Genomic DNA, 25292 nt, shown 5'->3' with positions numbered 1-25292 from the left:
TTCTCAAAACTTGTCTGAATGTGTTGAACCGAACATAGCCGGCGGGAGGGGAGATATGATTGCAACGAAAACAAAGACAACTAAAGGAGTGGCTTTCATTGTAAACACACACACAGGCACCCCAATAATTCAAGCACTGCCGTGAAAGTAACTGTGATCAAAATCTGCCCCAGTGAACTCCACACTTCTCTCTGAAGCGTTTTTCCGGTCAGGCAAGTTCCAAGGTAGGGTGGGGTTCTGCCGCCGCCTGTGGGTGGGATCTGAAGCTGTCTCTACCTTGCTCAGTCTTTCAATTACTCATTCCGGGTGAGACACCGGAGAAAGTGCCTGGAGGAACGCCGGCTGCACCCTGGCAGTGGCTGTGCCCCGTTCTTCCGCTCCATGGCCAATTCTATCAAGAAAGACCAGGTACAGGATTCCCTCTTTAGACCGTGCCGGTTTTGTGGGCGATCCAAGTTCTGGGCCTGGGCTGTTGGTTGTATCCAGGACGGTTGTATCCATAACTCCTGATTTCTCCGTAGGCATGGATCCCCAAACTCTTCAAGAAGAAAGTCTGCACCACGTTTATCGAGCAACCGGGGGAACTTGGGTGAGTGAAGCCTGGTTTTATTGCCCTCCGAGAGATTCAGAATAGGCAACGGTGTGAAACCCCAACTTCCAGCTCCTAGGGTTTGTGTTATCATAACCCTCCCCTTCTCCTGTGCCTCTGCTACGGGTGGGAGAGGGATCTCATTCTGATCTCTTTTAAATGGCAAACATGGCTGGTTCGCTCTTTCTAAAACAATATAAACACCGCAGCTCAGCCGTCCTTCGGAATTTTCACTTCTCTGAATTTTGCAATGCAGTTCTCCGGCACGTACAAAATGTATACGGTATATATATACACTTAACAGGTGAATGCCTATGTTAGTGAAAATGACATACTAAAAAAATTAGGAGGAACTGCTTTGCAAAAATGAATATTTAGGGGAAATTGCATGCAAGCATGTTTAGCTTGGGAGAAAATTGCACTAAAATTCTGATGAATTTAATATTTGTTCTAAAATGCTGATAAGGACTTTTAAAAAACTGATGTGGAAACTTTTAAACCCCCCCCCCAAACTGATGTGCAGACCTAAGAATGGAAAGACCTATTTACCTACTCCTTGGTCACTCCTATATTGCAGTCCTAGCTTATTTTCTGCTTCCTCCCAGCACTGCCAGATATTAGCAGCATCTCTGTCATTCCCCCTGTTCACATCCCGTTCTGTTCCCAATCCATTGTGTTCTCCGCCTAATGCCTCTCGGCGTCAGTTTCCTCCAGTGCTTTCTCTGTGTTAGGATGACCGCTTACCCATCGCCAAGCAACAACAACCAGAGAGGAAATGGATCTAAAGAGGACACAAATCTGCATAAAACCGGCACATAATTTGTGCATGCCTTCTTCTTCTTTTTAGGTTTAGATGCCAATTTAGAAATAATTGCTACAATTTAAATACAAATGCAGGGCATTTCGCGGGACCAGGTGACCTGAGTGCTTACTTGCTGTGCTGTCTAGGACGATAGGCGCAGCAGCAATGCCGGCCGCGGCAGGAGGGGGGGGAAATAAGACATCCCCTGAAAATAATCCATAGTGTGGTTTTTTGAGGAAAAATAAATATAAGACGGTGTCTTATTTTTGGAGAAACACGGTATCTTAAGAAGTGTGCATGCACACGAAAGCTTATACCAGGCACCCCCAAACTTCTGCCCTCCAGAGGTTTTGGACTACAATTCCCATCATCCCTGACCACTGGTCCTGTTAGCTAGGGATCATGGGAGTTGTAGGCCAAAACATCTGGAGGGCCGCAGTTTGGGGATGCCTGGCTTATACCAAAAACAAACTGAGTTGGTCTCTAAGGTGCTACTGGACCATTTTTTATTTTATATATATATATTGACTGCTTCAGGCCAACACGGCTACCTACTTGTATACATGTGTGTGTATATGTATGCATACACTAATTTCCATCGTCTCTCCCCCTAACACACACACACACACACACACACACACACACACACGTTGCACCCCTTCCTACATTTTACAAACGAAAACTGGGAAATCCGTCTATGCTTGCAATGCTGCAACTCTCATACCAAGGAACTGTGGCTGCACTGCACAGAGTTCCCACACACAGCCCGTTACAACTTGCTGAAAAATGTAGCCTCCTCTGCAATAGTGCTGGTATTGATTCCTGAAGAAGGGCGTGTGTTAGTAAACGGATTAGTAGACTCCTTGGTGCCACCGGGACAGGACTTTGGAGCAGGAGGCCAGGAGGTGACATTACCTTCTAGAGGTTGTGATGAGTGCCTAGGGTCACACCCACACTGCACATTTAAAGCATTCATTTTAGCTGTCATGGCTCTCACACACGGCTGCCAAATGATAATGATGATGATGATGATGATGATGATGATGATGATGATGATGATGATACAGTGGTACCTCGGTTTTAAGTACACAATTGGTTCTGGAAGTCTGTACTTAACCTGAAGCGTTCATAAACTGAAGCGAACTTTCCCATTGAAAGTAATGGAAAGTGGATTAATCCGTTCCAGACGGTCTGTGGAGTACTTAACCTGAAGCGTACTTAACCTGAAGCAAACTTTCCCATTGAAAGTAATGGAAAGTGGATTAATCCGTTCCAGACGGTCTGTGGAGTACTTAACCTGAAGCGTACTTAACCTGAAACGAACTTTCCCATTGAAAGTAATGGAAAGTGGATTAATCCGTTCCAGACGGTCTGTGGAGTACTTAACCTGAAGCGTACTTAACCTGAAGCGAACTTTCCCATTGAAAGTAATTGAAAGTGGATTAATCCGTTCCAGACGGTCTGTGGAGTACTTAACCTGAAGCGTACTTAACCTGAAACGAACTTTCCCATTGAAAGTAATGGAAAGTGGATTAATCCGTTCCAGACGGGTCCGCGGAGTACTTAAGCTGAAAGTACTCAAACCGAAGCGTACTTAAACCGAGGTATGACTGTAATGGGAAATGCAGTTTGTTAAGCATGCTGGGGAATCGTAGCTCCGTGTAATTTTTCGTTGGCACCTGTCTGTCTCGAGAGACAATGGAGTGCGCCTCTGGGGGTGAAGTCAAACAGCTGCATGAGCAGGACCCAAGTGACCTCCCTGGGACTTAAGGCTGGGAAGCGTGCATGGAGGTCCTGGGCTGCCCAGACGACAAGCCTCGCTGATGTGGTCCAAAGGAAAGCAGCGCAATACGTTTGGCACCAGCTTACTTGCAGACGTTGCAGGAAGGAGGCGTACAAGGCGCCATCCAACCATCTTAGGGACTCCACTTTAGATTTGGGCAGGGTTTACTCCTTAGCCTTTTCTTGTCCAAACGATTATCCTGCAAGGAAGTGAAGGTTTAGGACAGGGGTCCCCAGACTTACCCGCCTTTGGGCCGGTGCCCGCCACGCCGATCGCGCAGTGGGCCGGAGGGTGGGGGAGTGCGCGCCAGTGCGCATGCGCACACCCATATATTGGCGCGGTGGCGCGCTTCCAGGCCGGAAAAATCGCCGGAAATTGTTTGTGCGCATGCATATGGGCCTCCCCCGACCCGGAGGTGCACCTCCCCAAACCCGGAAGTGCACCGGAAATGCACCGGAAATGACCTCTTCTGGGTTGGGAGAGGCCCATACGCATGCGCAGAAACGATTTTCGGCATTTTCTTTCAGATCTGGAAGCGCGCTGCAAGAGCGGGCGGCGGCAGCGGGCAGCGGGGGTCGTTGCGGGCCGGATTGGGAGGCCAATTGGGCCACATCTGGCCCAGGGGCCGTAGTCTGGGGACCCCTGGTTTAGGATCAGAGTATTTCTTCTCTTCGATGGGGTACCTTCCTAGGTGGACGAGCTCCATCTGCCCCTCACTTTGCTCTGTAGCACATCTCCTAGTAACCCTCAGCATACTACAGTTCCCAGGATTCTTGGCAGCCATGACTGTTAAAGTGGGCATCAGAGCACTTTAAATATATGCTGCAGAATGTGACCTAAGACTATTAAGTCCAGAATCTAAAATGACTGACTTGCACTGTGCAAGTACAGTAATTTGATCGCAAGAGTTCCCTTTTTTGTTGGCTCTGTTTGTGTCCGCTGCAGAATTGTATCAACTCCAAACACATGTTTCTATGTTCAGTGTCTCAGTACTCTATGAGCCGACTTGAGGGGAAGTGGTACAGGCGAGCACCGTGCATTTAAGCTAGGAAATACTTTGCCTAGGCACACAGCCTAGATCTGATACTATTTGCACTCAAAAGCATTAAACAAGCAAACTTCTCCTACAATGTTGTAATAGCTAACAGTTCAATGTGAATCTCACCAATGGGTGAGAATGGAGAGTACATGCTTAGTGTTCGTGTACATGAAAATGCATGTGTGCACTAAAGACAAGATATATACACAAGTCCTAGAGGCATTTCCTTGGTAATGGATGAGAGCCAATAAGCTGAAGCTCAATCCAGATAAGACGGGAGGCCCTGTTGGTGCGTGGTTCCCTAGATCAGATGAATAGGAAGGTTGCCTGCTATTGATGGGGTTACATTCCCTCTAAAGGAGCAGGTATGCAGCTTGGGGTACTTCTGAATCCATTGCTGTTCAGAAGGCCTTGCTCATGGGTAGGCAAACTAAGGCCCGGGGACCAGATCTGGACCAATCGTCTTCTAAATCCAGCTTGCGGACGGTCCGGGAATCAGTGTGTTTTTACAAGAGTAGAATTATTTGTAGGGCATAGGAATTCGTTCATTATTTTTTTTTTTCAAAATATAGTCCGGCCCCCCACAAGGTCTGAGGGACATTGGACCGGCCCCCTGCTGAAAAAGTTTGCTGACCCCTGGCCTTGGTGGTGTGAGGTGCATTTCATCAGCTTTTGCTGGTGGCCCAGCTGCACCCCTATCTGGACTGGAATAGCCTAACCTCTGTCATTTATGCTCTGATAACCTCTAGACTAAATTACTGCACCACATTATACGTGGGGCTGCCTCTGAAGACAGTGTGGAAACTTAAGTTGACAGAATACAGTGGTACCTTGGTTCTCGAATGGCTTGGCTCCCAAACAAATCAGCTCCCGAATGCCGCAAACTCAGAAGTGAGTGTTCCAATTTGCGAACGTCATTCGTAAGCCGAACGGCGGAAGCGGCTTCCGCGGTTTCCGGTTGAGTGCAGGAAGCTCCTGCAGCCAATCGGAAGCTGCGCCTTGGTTTTCGAAGCATTTCGGGAGTCGAACGAACTCCCGGAACGGATTAAGTTCGAGAACCAAAGTACAGTACCACTGTATGCCCAACTTGCAGACTTAACATATAGAATAAGAGAACGAGAAGAGCATATGTTTAAATAAGATTGAAAAATGTTTATTGAGTATATGGGAAGTAATTGTGTACAGCTGAAAACGCTGGCAGCTTTAACAGTGTAAATAATTTTTGATGGATGCAATTATGGATGGTAAAGCTTTGAATGGTAAAGCTTTGGAAATATGCAGGGATTTATGATATGTAAAATGAACAATGGAAAGAGAAAAGGGGAAGTCATTGATATCTTAAGGACGTAAAATGAGTATTTTAAATTGTAAAACAGAACACACACACACACACACACACACACACATAACAGTTTGGAAACTTCAGCTGGTGCAGAATTCAGAGGCAACATGAGAGCAGGGCCTTTCTGCAGTGGCTTCCTGCTTATGGAATGCTCTCCTCAGGGAGGCTCACCTGGCACCTTTTCTTACATAATTTTAGGCACCAGGCAAAAACATTCCTCTTCCCCCAGGCCTTTGGCTAATTAAACAATCTATGGCCTGTAAATGGGAGGGTATTGTTTTTGTTTGTTACTATGGTACGTGTTTTGGTGTTTCGATTTTGGAAACTGCCCTGTGGCCCTCAGATTTTGCAATTTTTTTGGAAAAGTACGAATTTTGAAGGAGGGCTGTTTTTTTAGTTCTCTTACTGTTTCGGAAACTGCAAATTCGATAGATTTGCATTTAAATCCAAACAGAGTTGCTCCACCATCCCTAACTCCACAAGTAATTTTTTAAAATACTTTTTTCTCAGCTGCCAGGGCCCTTCTTGACCCAAGGTGCGGACCCAAAGGAGAGCAGGTTTTTGCCTATTCTTCCCCCCCCCCAAAAAAAATCTTAGGGGCACACCCTTTTTCAGATCTCTCCTCTGTGCTTTTCCGTTCTGTAGGGGTCCTTCCTTGTGCCAGTGCGGGAGCCCTCGCAGCAAGCACATCTCCGTAGCCACGGAAGACGCCTTTGGAGCAGCCATTGTCAGCAAATGGGACTCGGCCCAACACACAACAGAGGGTCCTACCGATGCGTATGGCGAGGTGAAGTTTGTGGGCACCGGCCGCAGACCCAGCAAGGTAAGGTTGCCCTGGGATAGATTGCGGAGGTGGCAGAGTTATGGGCGAAGGTCTTGAGGCCGACATTCTCACTCTTCTTCTTCCCACTGCAGTTCATTCGCCTGTCAGACACGTCTGACCCCGCTGCTGCTTACGCCCTGGTAATGCACCACTGGAAAATTCCGCGCCCCAACCTGGTGGTCTCAGTGGTAGGGGGCGAAGGTGAGGTACGGGTCAGGGCCTGGCTTAAGGATGTGCTGAGAAAAGGGCTTGTCAAAGCCGCCCAGAGCACAGGTAAGGACCACCCTGTGGCCTGTTTTCATTCCACACCTTTGCGCTTTCGTCGCTGGTGTTTCAGACTCCTGTGATCAAAACACTGCACTGGGCCCAGTGTGATTCCTGGTCCTTCTGATACTCTGTACCACGAGTAGGCAAACTAAGGCCCGGGGGCTGGATCCAGCCCAATCCCCTTCTAAATCTGGCCGGCGGATGGTCCGGGAATCAGTGTGTTTTTACATGAGTAGAATGTGTCCTTTTATTTAAAATGCATCTCTGGGTTATTTGTGGGGAATAGGAATTCGTTCATTCCCCCCCCCCTCCAAATACAGTCCGGCCCACCACATGGTCTGAGGCAGGGCTGGCTCTAGGTAGACCCCCAGTGGTCTGGTGCGCCAGGGCGCCGAGCGACAAAGCCGCGCGGAAACCATGCTGCGCCCTGCGAGGGCAGGGGCGCCGGAGCGATCTCCGCCCCTCAGCGCCAGGGCAGCCGACCTGCTCGAGACTGCCCTGGTCTGAGGGACAGTGGACTGGCCCACGGCTGAAAAAGGTTGCTGACCCCTGCGTACCATGAGTAGGCAAACTAAAGCCCGGGAGGCCAGATCCGGCCCAATCCCCTTCTAAATCCGGGAATCAGTGTGTTTTTACATGAGTAGAATGTGTCCTTTTATTTAAAATGCATCTTTGGGTTATTTGTGGGAACTGCCTGGTGTTTTTAAATGAGTAGAATGTGTGCTTTTATTTAAAATGTGTCTCTGGGTTATTTGTGGGCATAGGAATCCGTTCATGCCCCCTCAAAAAAAATATAGTCTGGCCCCCCACAAGGTCTGAGGGACAGTGGACCGGCCCCCTGCTGAAAAAGTTTGCTGACCCCTGCTCTGTACTGTATATAAAACTAAAAAAAATTAAGGGAATCATCAACGTTAGTAAAGAAACAGCAATTTCAACAGCTGCGGCCCTGCACGCGTTATATGTGAGCTGTCGGCTGTGTAATATGACGTAATGTCATATTACATATATAATGTCATATTACATATTACATACATATTACATATTACACATTACTGTGTAATATGACGTAAAGTCCTTTGTACTTTTGTCCATTTGTTGCATTTATTTTCCCCGATCTGAACTATAAAATGGTGATTTTCTTGAGTCAAAATGAAAGTATCCCTAAACATCTTTTTTTTGGGGGGGGGAGCACTGTAACAATCTAATTTCTGACTTATTTATAGCGCCCCCCCCCGTGTCTAGATCCAGCATCGATCAGGCTGCAAAGCTTACTTTTTATATAAAGTAATGTTGGGGAGGGGCAAAAGGAAAGGGAAAGTTACTTATTGTGCTGGTGGATTTTAAGGTGTGGGGGTGCATACTCTCCAGCCGTCCCTATTCTCCTGGGATATTCGCAGAATTACAGAAGCCATCCCAGCTTCTGATTTGATCCCAAAATATCCTGGGGATGAGTTGGAGCTTGTCGTGGTGCCGCTCTTTTGTGCAAGACAGCTGCTTTGTGCAGCACCAAAAGACACACGTCCCAATTTTCATCAGGTATGGACGGTATGGATGTTTGCTGCAGCATCTTATTGTGGGCTGCTCTTAGAATCATAGAATCTTAGATTTGGAATGTACCCAAGGGTCATCTAGTCCAACCCCCTGCAATGCTCTCTTACTCAGTGATTTTTGAACTGAATAATAATAATAATAATAATGAATTATTTTTCCCCGCCCATCTGGCTGGGTTTCCCCAGCCACTCTGGGCGGCTCCCAACAGAACATTAAAAACACGATAAAACATCAGACATTAAAAACTTCCCTAAACAGGGCTGCCTTCAGATATCTTCTAAAAGTCAGATATTTGTTTATTTCCTTGACATCTGGTGGGAAGGCATTCCACAGGGCGGGCGCCACTACTGAGAAGGCCCTCTTCCTGGTTCCCTGTAACCTTAATTCTCACAGGGAGGGAACCCCCAGAAGGCCCTCGGAGCTAGACCTCAGTGTCCAGGCTGAACGATGGGGGTGGAGACGCTGCTTCCGTAGCTATTGAGTCAGGGATCAAGAACTGATTGGCCTTGCTGGGGGGGCGGGTGAGTAGGGTTTTGTGGGGGTTATTGCTCTAATTTTACCCAGGGGAAATTGTAAGAAGGATACATGTAAACTTTGTTCCGTGGCTATTACACTGTGTAGCTGTAACACAAAAAACCAACATAATTTTTAAAAGTACAACTGATGGGCTGTGGGACAAATCCTGTCCTCTGATTCCCTCAACCATTCTGTAAACAACAACCACAACCACAACCACAACCACCTCACTGAGCTGTACATCAGCAAAACAATTAAAACAATAAAACAACCATCACAGCAATAAACATGTAAAACAGCAGAGGTGGCAATAAATGCATACAGAAACATCAGAAGGGCAGAATGACAGTTGGTGCTTGAAAAAGCCTGGACTAATACACAGAAATAAAAGTTTGTTTGGCAATAAAAAGCAATTTGACAGCAGGCTGGGATGGAAGGTTGGGGGAAGACTTCTAGGAAAAATCGGTGACTGACCAAGGCACTCAGACTACACTGCCACCTATCGCATAGCTGGCAAGTTATCCCTTTTTAAAAGGGATTTTCCCTTATGCTGAATAGGCTTCCTCACGAGAAAAGGGAAAACTTGGCAGCTATGACCTATCTTGGTGCTATTACTTGAAGTATTTAATTGAAACTTGCTAAAATGAAAGCCGTTGCTAGATAATTCTGCAATAATTCCATGTAATTCTGCAATAATTCCATGTAATTCTGCAATAATTCCATGTAATTCTGCAATAATTCTAATGAGGCTGCCCTTCAAAACAAGAAAACAAGCTGTTCTTTCCTCCTGTGTGATTACTGGTAATTATTCCCACCCTGTGCACGTCTACTTGGTTTTAGTGCATTCCTTTTGCTCTGGTTTTCTTTATTAGTTTACAATGACTGTTAATGTCCTCTGGTTGGCATATAAACGATAAGGAGAAGGCAAAGGCAAAGCAGGAACAGGAGAGGCAACAGAGGAGGAGACTGTTTCCTGCCAGCTGCTGTTTGGATTATTTTTGTTGAAGAATTAATACAATAGAGACATTCTACTCTAAACCAAGAGAACGTCCCTCTTTTCGTGCAAAACGTTGAAGCGTGTGATCGAATCTTTGTGTGCCACTGGATATAAAATATTTTTTCAAAGTTCTGTTTGGTACAGTGGTACCTTGGTTCTCAAATTTAATCCGTTCCGGAAGTCCGTTCCAAATCCAAAGCGTTCCAAAACCAAGGCGCGCTTTCCCATAGAAAGTAATGCAAAATGGATTAATCCGTTCCAGACTTTTAAAAGCAACCCCTAAAACAGCAATTTAACATGAATTTTACTATCTAACCAGACCATTGATCCATAAAATGAAAGCAATAAACAATGTGCTGCAGTCATACAATCAATCAGTCAGTTAGCTGAACTGGGTTCCACACAGTCACAAAAAAGAGAGCCACAAAAAAACAAAAATGCAAAATAAATAGCAAAAGCAGACAGACCTCGGCGTAACACTCAAAACAGAACTGTGGCACTCAAAACGGAAGCGTAACTCAAAATGGAGCCCATTCGGCTTCCGAAAAAAGTTTGCAAACTGGAACACTTCCTTCCGGGTTTGCAGTGTTTGGGTTCCAAGTTGTTTGGGAACCAAGGTACCACTGTACTTGGGATGTGCTTTGGAGGCAGTATGTGTTTCTGCGGCTGCAGAAGTGCGCTCAAATAGGAGGTTGTTTTTGTACATTTTGCAAGGAAGAGAGACCTGTCTGCATTGTGGAAGGCACGATTATTGCGAAGAAAGCTCGCGTGCGTGACTGAAGGAGAAGGAAGCAACAGCTGCTTCTTCCAGAAGGGTGTTTTGTGTGCTTTTCTTCTTATTATTCCTGCCAGTGTGTATGTTTGAGAAGGAGTGCTGTTTTGGGGTGTGTTAATAGCAGCAGTCGTGAGCGTACTGCGGGCATTCTGCATGGGCGTAGGTAATTGGGAGAGAGGGCCTGTGTACACAGGCGGGACATTCCCAGCCTGGCTTGTGTGCGTGTACTTTGTGAGATAATCAGTTTATGTATGGGTCGATCTTTGTCCAATAGGTGTGTCTCAAGTGAAATGATTGGCATCCTCTGTCTTTTGTGATCATTTGTCAAATATAACAACAGGTTACACCTGTTAGCAAGGGGGTAGCCTAGGGGCAGGCAGCGTGACAGCTGCTTTCAACGGTCCCAGACAAGCACACCACCTTTAAGTATTTAAATAAATACTGATTAAATGTGTAATGAATATTAATATATATATATATTAATAATAATAATAATAATATGCACAGAGATGGAAAGAAAATGTAGCTGCAACCAAGGAACAGTGGCTCCCCACAGAATATTAAAAACACAATAAAACATCAAACATTAAAAACTTCCCTAAACAGGGCTGCCTTCAAATGTCTTCTAAAAGTCAGATAGCTGTTTATTTCCTTGACCTCTGGTGGGAGGGCGTTCCACAGGGAGGGAGCCACTACCAAGAAGGCCCTCTTGCCTGGTTCCCTGTAACCTCATTTCTCGCAGGGAGGGAACAGCCACAAGGCCCTCGGGGCTGAGCGATGGGGGAAATTTTGTGGGCTGATTGAGGAACTATTGTAAATCGTTAGCTGTCAGGGACTGGGCAGAGGAAGAAGAATGGTGGAGACTGCCTCCCCATCCTGACCCTTCCAGGGAGGAGGAAGAGGAAGACAGTGTATTTTTTCAACTGGGGTTTGAAGGAGGTCGCAGCTCAGAGGCAGATGAGGGGGGGAAACTGGGGAAATCATAGGAGAGCCAGAACAACACCCGGCTGACATGTTGTCATTAGAAAGCATTCCATGCCCTCCATCTCCCAGAACCTGGCAAGCTTTAGAAGTAGGAGAGCAAAGAGCTCAAAGACAGAGGGCATGTTTCAGCACCCCTATATAGAAGTGATGGATTAGTAAGTGAGAGAGACCGGGGTGGGGTGGGGTTGAGATTCACTCAGGACACCACCATTATCCAAGAGCAGGCATAGGCAAACTCCAGCCCTCCAGATGTTTGGGACTACAATTCCCATCATCCCTGACTACTGGTCCTGTTAGCTAGGGATGATGGGAATTGTAGTTTCAAAACATCTGGAGGGCCGGAGTTTGCCTATGCCTGTCCAAGAGGCTCTGTTCTATAACCTCTCCCTGTAAAGTTTGAACTAAAAAAAAGGACTGTAAGAAACTTTCCCCTTGTCTTTATACTTTCCTGGGCAACCAGCCGGGAGCCGCTGACATTAGCAGCATTAATATAAGAAGGTGCCGTAAGAATTAATTTAAAGGGAATATCAATAATTAAATTCTTCTGGATATGCAAAAAACGTAAGCAAGCAAAGAAGGGGGGGGAGGGGAGCTGATTTAAGGATTTGCTTCTTTTTATTGGATATATAAGTTTTTAAATCCTATTTATTTATTTATTTATTTATTTATACTTTTCAAGTTTGTGCATTTCACTAATTTTATACATTTCCCTAATTTTACAATCATTTTGACATTTCAAAACTTGGCTTCCTTCCCCCTCTTTCTACGGTTCCTTAAATTTGTCTTTAATATCTTCAGCACATCCAAATTAACCCAATTGACTAATTTATTCATCTTCTTTAAATATATACTCTTATAAAACTGCAGGTTATTACAATAATTCTGCCAATGTTTTTATCTGTTTATAATTTATCTGTAAATACTCAACAAACTGTTTCCATTCTTTTGTATATATATGAAAAAATGTTATCTTGATTTCTTATTCTTCCAGTAAGTTTCTCCATTTCTGCATATTCCATAAGTTTTTGTGTCCATTCTTCCTTTGCTGGGACTTCTGCTTCTTTCCATTTTGGGGCAAATAACATTCTTGCCGCTGTAGTAGCATACATGAATAAGTTTCTGTACATTTTAGGTAGTTCTGTTCCCTATAATTCCCAAATTATAGGACAGGTGCAATTTTGGGTATGTAATTTTGTTTAAAATTATTTGTAAAATTTCAAAATTATTATTATTATTAATAATAATAATAATGTTTTATTTCCAGGACCATACTTTATTATTATTTTTTGGTAACACACACCACTTTTGTAATGCACACACACTTTTGCCGCTCCTTCACAGGTGCCTGGATTATGACTGGTGGGCTCCAGGCTGGCGTCGGACGCCACGTTGGGGAAGCTGTGAGGGACCACACGACGGCTAGTTCTAACCCCAGCACCCATGTGGTGGCGATGGGCATTGCTCCGTGGGGCATCGTTGAGCAGCGCCAATGTCTTGTGAACCCCAAGGTATTGGAGAGGGGGGGGTGACAGAGAAACTGCAAATGGGTACAGAGGTGATGGGATGGGTGTGGAAGACAAGAGCAGGTCAGCAATAACTCACATGGTGTCAGTGAACTCTCTTTATTCAAAGAAACAGAAACAGCCCTGAAGGATAGGTCTTGTGAGCACAGCAACTCTTCCCAGTTGATCTTGCCCAAATGAGGCAAGGGACCCAGGTGGCGCTGTGGGTTAAACCACAGAGTCTAGGGCTTGCTGATCAGAAGGTCGGCGGTTCAAATCCCTGCAACGGGGTGAGCTCCCGTTGCTCGGTCCCAGCTCCTGCCCACCTAGCAGTTTGAAAGCACATCAAAGTGCAAGTACCTTCCGGCGGGAAGGTAAACGGCATTTCCGTGTGCTGCTCTGGTTCGCCAGAAGCAGCTTTGTCATGCTGGCCTCATGACCCGGAAGCTGTCTGTGGACAAACACTGGCTCCCTCGGCCTATAGAGCGAGATGAGCGCCGCAACCCCAGAGTCGGACACGACTGGACATGATGGTCAGGGGCCCCTTTACCTTTACCTTTAGTAAGGAGTGAAGGTCGCCACCTTCCCACAGGTGCCCAAGTCTCCCCCCCCCCGGGTTCCTTCCGAGCAATCTGAGACTACCATGTCTTGTCTGTCTTTGCTCTGTCCTCTTCACACCTCTTTGGGTTCTGGGATGCCAGCAAGGAGGGGAGCTGGGCTGGGACTCCCTCGCTTTTTCACCAGTCGGCCTCTTCTCTGCATCTTGGCCAGCTTCTGCTTCTCCTTCTGGACTGCTCTCTGCCACAGGCTCTCCCTGCTCACTAAACCCTGTTACCTCTTCAGCTTCCGACACCTCTCCTGCTCCAAGTCTTCTCCCTCATCTGCCTCTGACCATGCATCATCCTCCCGTCACCAATCCCCAGGCTCTGGGCCTTCTTCCCTTGGGCGTTCCCCAGCTGGTGCCTCCCACCGCTCCTCTGCATCCAACTATAATAATAATAATAATTTATTATTTATACCCCACCCATCTGGCTGGGTTTCCCCAGCCACTCTGGGCGGCTCCCAACAGAATATTAAAAACACGAGAAAACATCAGACATTAAAAACTTCCCTAAACAGGGCTGCCTTCAGATGTCTTCTAAAAGTTGGATAGTTGTTTATTTACTTGACATCTGATGGGAGGGCATTCTACAGGGCGGGCACCACCACGAAGAAGGCCCTCTGCCTGGTGCCCGTAACCCCACTTCTTGCAATGAGGGAGCCCCCAGAAGGCCCTCGGAGCTGGACCTCAGTGTCCAGGCTAAGCGATGGGGGTGGAGACCATAGCTGCCAAGTTTTCCCTTTTCTCGCGAGGAAGCCTATTCAGCATAAGGGAATTTCCCTTAAAAAAGGGAGAACTTGGCAGCTATGGTGGAGACGCTCCTTCAGGTATACTGGGCCAAGGCCGTTTAGGGCAGGCATAGGAAAACTCTGCCCTCCAAATGTTTTGGGACTACAACTCCCATCATCCCTAGCTAACAGGACCACCTGGAGGACCGAGTTTGCCTATGTCTGGTTTCGGGCTTTAAATGTCAGCATCAACAGTTTGAATTATGCCCGGAAACGTACTGGGAGCCAATGTAGGTTTTTCAGGACCGGTGTTATGTGGTCTCAGCTGTCACACCCAGTCACTAGTCTAGCTGCGGTATTCTGGATTAATTGTAACTTCTGGGTCGCCTTCAAAGTCCCTCACACCTTCCTTCATTTGCTCCCTGTTTTCCCCTCCTTCTTTCTGCAGGGTTTGTTCCCAGCACTTTATCCCAGGACAGTCCCTTCTGCCCCTTACTGCCCTCTGGATGCCAACCACTCTGCCTTCTTCCTGGTGGACAACGGGACGCAGGGCAGGGTGGGCGGCGAGGCCTCCTTCCGTGCCCGCCTGGAACGCTACATTGCCCAGCAGAAAGTGGGAGCTGGCGGTAAGGCACTTTCCTCATTCACAAGGATTGCATTTCCATGGCTCACCTTGGTGCGGGTGGCAACTTCCACTGCCTCAAAAGAGGAATTGCATCAGGGGGGAGGGGGAGGGGGAGAGGCCAAGATTATTTCTTTCAAAAAAAGGAAGTTAACATTTGCCTACGATGCTGTATTTGTACAGTTGCAGATTTAGGGGTGATTTCTGTACAGTGGCGCCTCGACTTACGAATTTAATCCGTTCCGAAGGCACCTTCGTATGTCGAAAAATTCGTAAGCCAAAAAGCGCCATTGGAAACGCGATTTCCCATAGGAATGCATTGGAAACGGAAAAATTCGTAAGTCGAAGCAACCCCATGTAAAAAACCCTATCTAAAACCACCGCGGTTTCCGTTCGGATGTCGAGAAATTCGTAAGCGTGCGGCCATTTGCCCCATTCGTAAGTCAAAAAATTCGGTTGTCAAGTCGTTCGTAAGTAATTTAAATCTGAATTCAAATACAATACATTGGTATGTGTGTGATGCTGGTCCTACTCAGAGTAGACCAACTGAAATGCTGTTTAATAATAATAATAATTTATTATTTATACCCCACCCATCTGGCTGGGTTTCCCCAGCCACTCTGGGTGGCTTCCAACAAAAGATTAAAAATACATTAAAACGCCAGTCATTAAAGACTTCCCTAAACAGGGCTGCCTTCAGATGTCTTCTAAAGGTTGCATAGTTTATGCAGGTTCCTGCCCCAGGTGTTCTCATCTGCACCGCTTATTACTGCTGCTTCTGTTTTATGCCAGCCTAGTGACAACAGCAGTGAGCTTCCTCAGTGAGCTTCCATTGCAGAAGGAAAGCCCTCGTATCACATACAGTGGTGCCTCGCTTAACGAATGCCCTGCTTAACGAAATTTCCGCTTAACGAAAGGATTTTTCGAGCGGAGGTTGCCTCGCTAGACAAATTCGTTTTATGAAAAATTCATCTAGCGAATCGCGGTTTCCCATAGGAATGCATTGAAATTCAATTAATGCGTTCCTACGGGCAAAAAAAAAATAAAAAAAAATTCAATGCATTCCTATGGGATTCGCTAGACGAATTTTTCGTTATAAGAAAAGACCCGTGGAACGAATTAAATTTGTCTAGCGAGGCACCACTGTAAATGATCCAACCGGTGCCAGACCTGGTGGTGGGAGGGTTTTGTGCCCCCCCTTAGGGAAAAGGCCTGTCTCCCACACCCCTGGGGGTGAGGCCTGAGTTCTCTCCGACTTGGCAAACCTGTTCTGTATTCCTTCAGCCCATAAATGATGGAATGTTTTCTTGAGCAAACTACTTTGTCAGCTCAGGAGAAGGCTGAAGATTAGAAGACCTTACTTTCTAATGTCAAAGTTTCAACGCGGAGGGTGTTGTTGTTGTTAGTATGGGAGGAATATTCAGTTTGTGTTCCCCCACCCCCACCCGTTGTTTGAAATAGCAGGGCTCAGACATAGTATTGCCACCTTATTGAGGCCAGAGTTTGTTGCGCCATTAACTAATACAGTGGTACCTCGGTTGTTGAACGTAATCTGTTCCGGAAGACTGTTCGACTTCCGAAACGTTCGACAACCGAGGCGCAACGGGCTGTCGGCAAAGTGAATGGAGAAAATTGAGAAACGCGCCTTGGAAGCCATTCGACTTCTGAGACGCGTTTGAAAACAGAAGCATTCACTTCTGGGTTTTCGGGGTTCAAAAACCGAAATGTTTGGCTTCCGAGATGCTCGAAAACCGAGGTACCACTGTACACATTTACTCTGAATTCTGTGGCTGCTACACTTCCAGACCCCTGGCCAACTTCCCTCATGATACAGTGGTACCTCGCAATACGAATGCCCCGCAAGACAAATTTTTCGCAAGACAAATGCGTCTTGTGATCTGATGGTGACTCGCAAGACAAATTCGTTTTGCAAAAAAAATGTCTTGCGAATCGCGGTTTCCCAGAGGAATGCATTGAAATTTAATTAATGCGTTCCTATGGGCAAAAAAAAGAAATTTCAATGCATTCCTATGGGAAACCACGATTCGCAAGATGAATTTTTCGCAAAACGAATTGACTCGCGGAACGAATTAAATTTGTCTTGTGAGGCATCACTGTATATTTCCGTTCTGGTATCCCAAAATATTGGTCCTTTGTTTTGCCCTGCATCATTAGGTTTCTCTTGGGTAATTTCCTTATCTCACTGCTGCCGCCCGCAGGTGCTGGGAGTATTGAGATTCCTGTGTTGCTGCTGCTCATCAGTGGGGACTCGGCTATGTTCAAGGTAATGGACATGAGAGCTTGTGAAAGGAAGTGGGGCGGGGGGGGGGGGAAGGGTTGCATACCCCTCAACTGTCCTGGGAAAAACAGGACACCCTGCTTTTTTGCACAAGAGCACAGCAGCCATTTTGGGTGTCGTGATATTGCATCGGGGGGGAACCTTTCGGGGAGGACCGAAATCTCACACGGGGTCACGTGACTCGCCCAGGAGCATGGCCCGGAAGCTGCATCCTGGCTATTGGCCTGGACCTGTTGGAGAGTATGGGTTTGCGGGAGACACACAGCCCTAACAGAAGGAGCTGTTGGGAAGGAGATACACAAATGAAGTGGTCGCTGTGAACGTTGTAAAAGGGGCAGTAGGAAGTGAGGTGGACAGACTCGAGGTTTGCCGGATCTACAGTGGAACCTCGGTTGTCAAACGTAATCTGTTCTGGAAGACCGTTCGGCTTCTGAAATGTTCAACAACCGAGGCGCAAGCTGTTCGACTTCCGAGGCACGTTCAAAAATGGAAGCAATTACTTCCGGGTTTTTGCCGTTCGAAAACCGAAACGTTCGGCTTCTGAGACGCTCAAAAAACGAGGTTCCATTGTATTTTTTATTTTTTTACTTTTTTTACTAGAACCTCAGGATCTACGAATCAGGAGCCAGGAGCAAATGTATCTGAAATTTAAAAACAAACAAACCAGGGTGCCTCTGAGCACGTTCTGACCTTAGGAAGTTGTTTTCTGTGCAGTGACTGAACTGAGCTCACGATCCTTTCACGTCAAAGTCTGCTTCCAGTTAGCTTTTACCAGCTGCATACATTTAAAGCGCATTCTAAAGGACACACCTCTTCGAGGAATCCTAGAAACTATAGTTTGTTATGGGTGCCGAGAACTGTAGCTCTGTGTACAGTTCCCAGGATTCTTGTGAGGGTGCCCTTCAAATGTATGGAGCCTTCGTTTCAGCAGCCTAATGTACGGTAGGTACAAAAGTTGTTCTATTGTTAAACAGATGGGAGACAGAAACCCTTGGGAACATGCTACAAATCACCCTTCGTGTATTGATACAGTGGTACCTTCCAAGACGAATTTAATTCATTCCGCGGGTCAATTCGTTCTGCGAAAAATTCCTCTTGCGAATCGCAGTTTCCCATAGGAATGCATTGAAATTTCTTTTTTTGCCCATAGGAACGCATTAATTAAATTTCAGTGCATTCCTATGGGAAACCGCGATTCGCAAGATGAATTTTTTGCAAAATGAATTCGTCTTGCGAGTCACCATCAGATCGCAAGACGCATTCGTCTTGCGAAAAATTCGTCTTGCAGGGCATTCGTATTGCGAAGTACCACAGTATGCACTTTGGGGGAGGGGACTAGTGCCAAAATGTGCATAAAGAAGCATATAACGATAACAACGTCCAAAAATTCATGAAACCAAAATATATTAGGCGCAATTGCATATGAACATGCATCTGTCAGGAAGTCTTTGAAATAAATCACAAGCTGATGTGGTAAACTGAAGTCGAGATTGATAATAATAATAATAATAATAATAATAATAATAATAATAATAATAATAGGTAAAGGGACCCCTGACCATTAGGTCCAGTCGTGACCGACTCTGGGGTTGCGCGCTCATCTCGCATTATTGGCCGAGGGAGCCAGCGTATAGCTTCCAGGTCATGTGGCCAGCATGACAAAGCCGCTTCTGGCGAACCAGAGCAGCACATGGAAACGCCGTTTACCTTCCCGCTGTAGCGGTTCCTATTTATCTACTTGCATTTTGACGTGCTTTCGAACTGCTAGGTTGACAGGAGCTGGGACCGAGCAACGGGAGCTCACCCCGTCACAGGGATTCGAACCGCCGACCTTCTGATCAGCAAGCCCTAGGCTCAGTGGTTTAACCACAGCGCCACCTGGGTCCCAATAATAATAATAATAATAATAATAATAATAATAATAATAATAATTGTATACAGCCATACCTTGGATCCCAAACACCTTGTGAGTCGAGCGTTTTGGCTACCGAATGCCACAAACCCGGAAGTGAGTGTTTCAGTTTGCGAACATTCTTTGGAAGCCGAATGTCCAATGTCCTGCAGCCAATCAGAAGCTGCGCCTTGGTTGTCAAACGTTTTCGGAAGCCGAACGGACTTCCAGAACGGATTCCGTTTGACAACCAAAGTACGACCGTACTGCTTTATATCTGCAGGTCTCAGGGCGGGTCACAGCATAAAATCGCAGCATAAAATCACAAAATACATACCGTATTGGCCCAAATATAAGCCACACCCAAATATAAGCCACACTTTTAAAATTGGAGGAGGGAGGAAAGAAAAAAAGAAAAAAACCTCAATATAAGCCGCTCCATTCCTCGTTGCTCCCGGCTGCATACCGGGGGGGAAGCCGCGCTGCGTCGATGCATTGCCTTTCCCCTTCCTCGCTCTCTCTCCCTTCCCTGCCTCGGGGGAGAGGACAGGGGGACTATGCGCGGGGCAGGCCCCGCTTTGCCGTGCTCCTGGCACTGTTTGCCCCACGCTCCTGGCTGCTTACCGTAAGGTCGCGGATATAAGCCGCACTTTAACTTTTCACGGTCGGAATTTGCAGGGGGGAAGTGTGGCTTATATTCAGGCCAGTACGGCAATGAAAACAAAAGAAGAGCAGAGAAAATGAAATATCCCTCGTGCCCACTGGCCCAAACCGTTTGGCGGCCCCTGGCTTCGTAGGTTCCCGAGGGGCTCATCTTCGGTCCTGTTCTTTCCCCCAGCGCGTCTCTGATGCTGTACACGCCTCCATCCCTTGCCTGCTCTTGGCAGGATCTGGAGGAGCAGCTGACTGCTTAGCTGGGTTGCTGCAGGAGACCCAGCCTGGAGAGCCCATGAAGGCCCGGGCGATGAAAAAGATGCAGGGGAAGTTCCCCGCCGATGAACTGGAGGACTTGGCAGAGGAGGTAGGACCCAGAACTGCAACTCCCCTCCCCTTCACAAAAAAAAATATTCTTTCTCCATGGGCTTCGCAGAGCTCAAATTCATTCCTATGGGGTTTTGAGACTTCCCATTACCAGTCCTCAGGGTTGTGGGCACTTGAAAATCTCTCTCTGGGGAAGGGAATCTCGTTTTCTCTCATAGATCTCCCAAGACAATGCTTCTATTTTTCCCCCTCTGCAGGTGGAGCAAATTGGGGCTCTAAGGGAACTGGTCACTGTCTATTCAGACCAGGAGGGTCTTGAGGAGTTTGAGACTGTCCTTCTCAAAGCGCTGGTTAAAGGTGAATACCCTACCACAGATATCTCTGGCTGATCCTTGGCTTTGGGGTTTACCACACCAATCAACCTCTTCTCGCATTGGTTATTTCTTAAATGGAAAAGTGGGCTGTAGAAGTTTCATACAATACAAACTCCTTTCCAGTCAGTGGTTCCTACTAACCTTCAGTCCTGAGCTCTGAAAAATAACCCAATCATGGAAGTTACCTAACATTCCAGAAAGTCCTTCGCTCAGTGGTTGAGGGAAATTCTAGGGCGGCACCAATATCATAAAGAAGGAATCTTCAGATGTGGTACCTGTCTGGCCCTTGCAATATTTTCAAAGTTAACATGGGCTGGATATGAACCACAAAAGGAAGTCAACCAGGACTGAGATTTGCCGAACATTCCCAACTTGCATTTAATTGTTTGAGGGTTGTATCCATCTAAGTTCTACTTAAGAATTAGCCCACTGAAATTAATGGACCTAAGTTGACTGTGTCCAGAAGCTGCAATAGGTACTTTACGCTGAGTCGGACTAGCATTGATGACACACCAACCCTAAATATTGCTTTCAATATAGAAATCAAATAATTAAAATGAATACAAAAATAGGTTGACACATTGCAAAGCAACATATTGGCATGGTGGTATCGATTATTATATCAATGTAAGTCACAAAAGTACCCAGGATGTCCCATAAACATTTTGATCAAATCTGTTAAAACAGTTTAAGAATCCATCCCAGTTCTTTTTTTAAAAGGTTTCTAATTTTTCCTTTTCACCCCATTGTCTTATTTCATATTATGTAGTTTGGGGTTCAGTTTCTGTAGCTAACCCAAGCAAAGTAACCCTGGTGTTTCATTTCGAAACTAGGTCTTTCCCATAGACACCTCCTCCTTGCAAAGATCTCATCTCCCTTTTCTGAGAATTTATCCTCTCCCTTGCAAGGATTCCCTTCACCTCGCACCCACCACCCTCTCCCCATTGACGGTGTTGCAGAGGGAGACACGGGAAGCCAAGGCTAAGGAGGTCTCTCCTTCTCCCCTCATTTCAGCTTGTAAGCAATCCCGCGAAGCCACCTGCTACCTGGATGAGCTGCACCTGGCTGTGGCCTGGAACCGTGTGGACATTGCTAGCACCGAGCTGTTCCGTGGGGATGTTGACTGGGAGGTAAGTCAGCAGGGAAAGAGGCGAGAGGATGAAGGCAAAGGCAGAGAAGACATGGAGGAGGGGACTTTTGGGGAGCAGCAAGGAGGAAAAGAAGAAGAAGAAGGGTTTGGATTTGATATCCCGCTTTATCCCTACCCTAAGGAGTCTCAAAGCGGCTCACATTCTCCTTTCCCTTCCTCTCCCACAACAAACACTCTGTAAGGTGAGTGGGGCTGAGAGACTTCAGAGAAGTGTGACTAGCCCATGGTCACTGAGCAGCTGCATGAGGCCGGGTGCAGACTAGGGCTGGGTGATATATCAATATGTTATAATATGTGCTCCTTTTCCCTTATGGGGAATATGTGCTCCTTTTCCCTTATGGGGTGTCTAAGAGCCCATATAGAGCCCTTAAGTAAGTTCTCTATTGGTAGGAGAAAATAACAGAGGCCAGCCAGAGAATATTGAGAAGCAAAGCAGCTAGTAAGCCCAATCTTTATTAAACTGTTGCGACAGGGTCCCCCAGTCCCCCACGCAGGGAGGGAGGAGAGGAACCCAGAACATTGGTGTGCAAGGTCTTATATAGACTTTTGAAATTACCTTCCCTGTAGCTCAAGACCTCCCCCAAGACATCATAGCTGCCAAGTTATCCCTTTTTTAAAGGGATTTTCCCTTATGCTGAATAGGCTTCCTCGCGAGAAAAGGGAAAACTTGGCAGCTATGGACATCATACATACATCACAGAAAGAGGTGGTCCCCAGCAGAAATTTGAGTGTGTTGCTGTCTGCCAGGATACCTGATAATGCCTTATCTAATTGCCTTTTCTGGGTAGTCTGCCCATTCCTTTGAGATGGTAAATACTTAGTTCAGGCATCCCCAAACTGCGGCCCTCCAGATTTTTTGGCCTACAACTCCCATGATCCCTAGCTAACAGGACCAGGGGTCAGGGATGATGGGAATTGTAGTCCAAAACATCTGGAGGGCCGAAGTTTGGGGATGCCTGACTTAGTTCCTGAATCTCTTGCATGTTGATAGTGTGCTCAGCTTAACAGATACTTCCCAAACTGTATTTGAAAAGGGAGGTGTAAGCCCCTACAGTCCAAAGACAATTGGAAAGCTTTCCCCATTTCCTTCCTCCTTGCAGAGAAACATTTGAGGTCAATTTGGGAGAGTCAAAATGGCTTCAGGATTGTTCTCCTGTACTATTTCAGACCCGTGGTTTATATATTTATGTATGTGTTTCCCTTGTACATTCACAAACATTTATTTTATATATACAGTATAAGACCTTAGAGTTCCTATAGCATTTATATTATCCAAAACCAGTTTGAAGTCCATATCATGATATCGGGTTGCATTACATAATTTTTGACCTGGCAATATATTGTGAATTATGCTGTGTAAAAGGTACAGGTAAAGGACAATGGGAAATGGCAATATGTGGGAGATATTCTCATACACACAGAGAGAGGGGGGAGAGGGAGAGAGAGAGAGAGACGTACCTCGAGTTACAAGCACCTCGGGTTACAAACACTTCGGGTTACAGACTCCGCTCACCTGGAAGTAGTACCTCAGGATGAGAACAGAAATTGTGTGCTGGCGGCGCAGCGGCAGCGAGAGGCCCCATTAGCTAAAGTGGTACCTCAGGTTAAGAACCGTTTCAGGTTAAGAAGGGACCTCCGGAACGAATAAAGTTCGTAACCAGAGGTACCAGTGTGTGTGTGTGTGTGTGTGTGTGTGTGTGTGTGTGTGTGTGTATACATACAGTGATGCCTCACAAGACGAAAGTAATTCGTTCTGCGAGTCGCTTTGTCTTGCGATAATTTCATCTTGCCGCGGCACACAAAAAAAACAACCACGCAAAAAACATTCGTCTTGTGAAGCGCGACCATAGAAAACTTCACCAAAAACATCGCAAAACGCTTTCGTCTTGCGAGTTTTTCGTTGCGCGAGGCATTCGTCTTGTGAGGTACCACTATTACGAATTTAATGTGTTCCGAACGCACATTTGTAAGTAGAAAAAAATTGTAAGTCGAATCCCATAGGAATGCATTGGGAGAAAAAATTCATAAGTAGAAGCAACCCTATCAAAAAATTTGTAAGTAGAAAAAATCCTATCTAAACCATATCCAAGATGGTGGATGGAGCTCCATTCGTAAGTAGAGTTGTAGAGTTATTTGTAAATAGAGTTATTCATAAGTAGAGGTACCACTGTATATATATATATATATATATATATATATAAGAATAGCAGGTTGCACATGACCGACAGGAGTCTCCCATCAGTTATTCTCAGGGGGTTTATCTTCCCACCCCCTTTGACCGCCATCCCTTCTCTCTTCTGCAGCCTAGCCTGCTGATGGCCCCGATGCACGACGCTTTGGTGGGTGACCGTCCGGCCTTGGTGCGCCTCTTTGTGGAGAACGGACTGGACATTGGGCAGTTCCTGACGTGGGGGAAGCTGGAGCAGCTCTACGCAGGGACCCCGAGCGGCACGCTTCTGCATCAGCTGCTGGAGCGGCGCCAAGCCGCAGGCCCTGAGCCCTCCTCACCTGCTGAATACTTGCTGCTGGACCGGTCGCTGCCTGAGTACCAGTTGCCCCAGGTGGCTCACATCCTCCATGACCTGCTGGGGGATGTCTGTGCTCCCTTTTATGACGGATTGCAGCCCGCCAAAGGGACAGGGGTAGGTGAACCAGGCCAAAGGCCCATCTTCCAATGAAGTGCCCCTTCTAATGTGCACATTTTGCAAATTGATAGAATTTTTTAAAAATTTGGATGCTGTTTTTCCTAATGTGTGCATTTTATGCATGCTTTCCCTTAATATATCAATACACGCCAATCTCCCAATCTCCAGGTTGCCAGGTGCGCTTATCAGGGTCTGCCTTTCCTTTTGGAACAAAGAGGCACAGTGGATAGTGTGGGATCTTTATAGGGTTGCCACCTTTTGTTCTGGCAAAATTTAAGGCAGGGCTGGGGGGATTTCCCCCCCCCATCTCGTGCTGAACTGACTTCAAAGCAATCCATTACAATCTATTGCAGCCTAACAGAATATCCCTCTTGAATTTGTCACACACACACACACACACACACAGAGAGAGAGAGAGAGAGAGAGGCACGCATGAATTTGTAAATATGTCTGTGCTTGGCTATCCAGAGCTTAAATACATGATTTTTCACAACCCCTTTCAAGCATACCCTGTTTCTCATATTTTAAGACATACCCATAAAATAAGCCATAGCAGGATTTTTAAGCATTCAAGCCATACCCCGAAAATAAGACATAGCAGCAATGCCGGCCGCGGCAGGAGGAGGAAAAAAATAAGACACCCCCTGAAAATAAGCCATAGTGTGTTTTTTTGAGGAAAAATAAATATAAGACGGTTTCTTATTTTTGGAGAAACACGGTATGTGTTTGGAGAGGATCCCTAACTTGGCACGGGTGCACACACACACACACAGGAGAGGGAGAGAGAGAGACAGAGGGAGAGAAAGAGAGAGAGAGAGAGCGTTGCATCCATGGACGTAGCATTTTACACTGAAATGCAGGACAATCCTGTTTTATACAGGACAGGTGGCAACCCTATATCATTATGATATAATAATAATAATAATAATAATAATAATAATAATAATAATAATATAATAATAATAATAATAATAATAATAATAATAATAATAATAATAATAATACTGTACAGTGGTACCTCGGTTTAAGTA

The 25292-nt window shown here is 46.2% G+C and overlaps 1 protein-coding gene across 1 annotated transcript in view; it reads left to right on the top strand.

Moving 5' to 3' along the window:
• The first annotated feature begins 257 nt into the window (after positions 1-257).
• TRPM4 (transient receptor potential cation channel subfamily M member 4) overlaps positions 258-25292 on the top strand; it is a 47859-nt gene continuing 22824 nt past the window's right edge. Inside the window, exons 1-11 of the mRNA XM_035134745.3 lie at positions 258-408; positions 522-589; positions 6201-6378; positions 6471-6651; positions 12810-12976; positions 14748-14925; positions 17141-17205; positions 19950-20132; positions 20350-20449; positions 21481-21596; positions 23920-24258. Coding sequence (XP_034990636.3) covers positions 382-408; positions 522-589; positions 6201-6378; positions 6471-6651; positions 12810-12976; positions 14748-14925; positions 17141-17205; positions 19950-20132; positions 20350-20449; positions 21481-21596; positions 23920-24258 — 1602 coding nt within the window. The 5' untranslated portion in view covers positions 258-381. The remainder of the gene's footprint in view (positions 409-521; positions 590-6200; positions 6379-6470; positions 6652-12809; positions 12977-14747; positions 14926-17140; positions 17206-19949; positions 20133-20349; positions 20450-21480; positions 21597-23919; positions 24259-25292) is intronic.

This window comes from Zootoca vivipara, chromosome 12, assembly GCF_965207765.1.
Source record: "Zootoca vivipara chromosome 12, rZooViv2.hap1.1, whole genome shotgun sequence".
NCBI lineage: Eukaryota > Metazoa > Chordata > Lepidosauria > Squamata > Lacertidae > Zootoca > Zootoca vivipara.
This window is presented reverse-complemented; position numbering and strand designations above follow the sequence as displayed.